This window comes from Macadamia integrifolia, unplaced genomic scaffold (assembly GCF_013358625.1).
Source record: "Macadamia integrifolia cultivar HAES 741 unplaced genomic scaffold, SCU_Mint_v3 scaffold3204, whole genome shotgun sequence".
Lineage (NCBI taxonomy): Eukaryota > Viridiplantae > Streptophyta > Magnoliopsida > Proteales > Proteaceae > Macadamia > Macadamia integrifolia.
In genome coordinates this window covers 994-2,476 of record NW_024869295.1, presented here as the reverse complement: position 1 = coordinate 2,476, position 1,483 = coordinate 994, and the positions used below count along the sequence as shown (strand labels likewise).

Genomic DNA, 1,483 nt, shown 5'->3' with positions numbered 1-1,483 from the left:
GAATTAGGGATTGTTGGACTTACCCTCCATCGATGTTCTTCAAATCCCATCCCTTCAATCCCCCAACCTCTGTAAGAGCCTTTTTCCACTCGTCAATGATCCTCTGATCGACACGCTTATTTTGTACCTGAAGATCCTCCGCATAGGTCCCAGTATGGTGACGGACGTCGGCGGGATCAACATCGTAAAAGATGGGCAGGACAACTTGATTCATGGTTTTCTTGCACTCAACGATCTCGACGAGTTCTTGAGGCACCATTTGCTCGAAGCGTAGTTCTTTGAGAAGATGGGGATAGAGATTCTCGACCGCTGGATCGCAGAGAGTGGCTCTGGGCCGATCTCCTCCCAGTGCGGAGTTCAACGTTGTCCATGAAAGTATGAATTCCGGCAGCATCCAAGGCATTGTAGAGGTGGCTGGTAAAGGTGTTGCGAGTACCTATACCCCTGAAGTTAAGGAATACTTCAAAACTCCGACCAGATGAGGAGGAGGAAGACGCAGATGATCGGGCTGCCATGGAGAAATCTTCTTCGAAAGATGAGAATTTTCTTTTCATTGCAAAATCTTTTTCTAAATAATCAATCTTCAATCTTCGACCAGATGATGATGATGAGGAGGAGGAGGAGGAGGGGGAGGAGGGGGAGAAGTAGGAGTTCAACGACGCAGATAATGATCGGGCTTCCATGGAGAAGTCTACCATTCACTCTTCGATTGCAGATCCAGATTTATTAGGCGGGCAACAATCTTGTAAGTCGTTCCTTATTTTCTACTCTCACCGTCTAGAGCCCCACGCTTGTTCTTTTCCTTTCCCTCCCACTCTTTCTCGGAAATTCACCACCACCTCAACGCGTTGGAGAAGATTATTTTCCCTTCTCGTACGGAGGTAAAGTTTAAGTTTAAGGTAAAGTCTTCCTTCCAGATGCGAAGTCTCCTTCCATTATTGATCTCCTTCAAGGTTTCGAGTCACAATTGCTCATGACTGGTGGCACTAGTAGACCAACCCTAAAATCTAATCTCCCAAACCACTCCACAGTCCACTAGGCCCAAGCCTTCTTTGAAGCTTCGCTTTATTTTTATCAAATAAAAAAATTTTACTTTACTTTGCATCCAAAAAATTTTGTTATAAAAAAAAAAAAAAATTAGAAGAGGGTTCCCCAAAAAATAGTATACCAATGAGAGCATACAGGGAAGCATCATTAGAGGTGGGATTTCTATTTTTTATAAGGTGGGGCAGGCATTTCACCTCTCCCTACGTCTAGGTGTAGAGGTCACGATCTTACTTTTTTTTTCCCCCATAAAAATTCCATGTAAAATTTATCATCACTAAATATTTAAGTAGTTTATATAATCACATGGAGTCATGATTATATAAATTCCTTTTGTAAAATTTGAATATTTTCACTACCATTCCCTTTAAATTTCCCTTGGACTTAAATAGTTGTAAGGATGCCTATCAATGTCTCTTGATCTATTTTTCACGGAGAA

The 1,483-nt window shown here is 42.1% G+C and overlaps 1 protein-coding gene across 3 annotated transcripts in view; it reads right to left on the bottom strand.

Annotated features, from left to right (window-relative positions):
- Nucleotides 1-1,003, bottom strand: part of LOC122067900 (disease resistance protein RPS6-like) — a 10,511-nt gene extending 9,508 nt beyond the window's left edge. The window contains exon 1 of one of the 3 annotated variants that reach the window (XR_006136912.1): nucleotides 24-127. Coding sequence is in view for 2 of the 3 variants with exons in the window: in XM_042631738.1 (XP_042487672.1) it covers nucleotides 24-403 (380 nt within the window). In the remaining variant the exon portion in view is untranslated. Of the gene's footprint in view, nucleotides 1-23 lie in introns of all 3 variants that reach the window. The other 2 variants (XM_042631738.1, XM_042631739.1) reach the window with 2 other exon arrangements.
- Nucleotides 1,004-1,483: the final 480 nt, after the last annotated feature.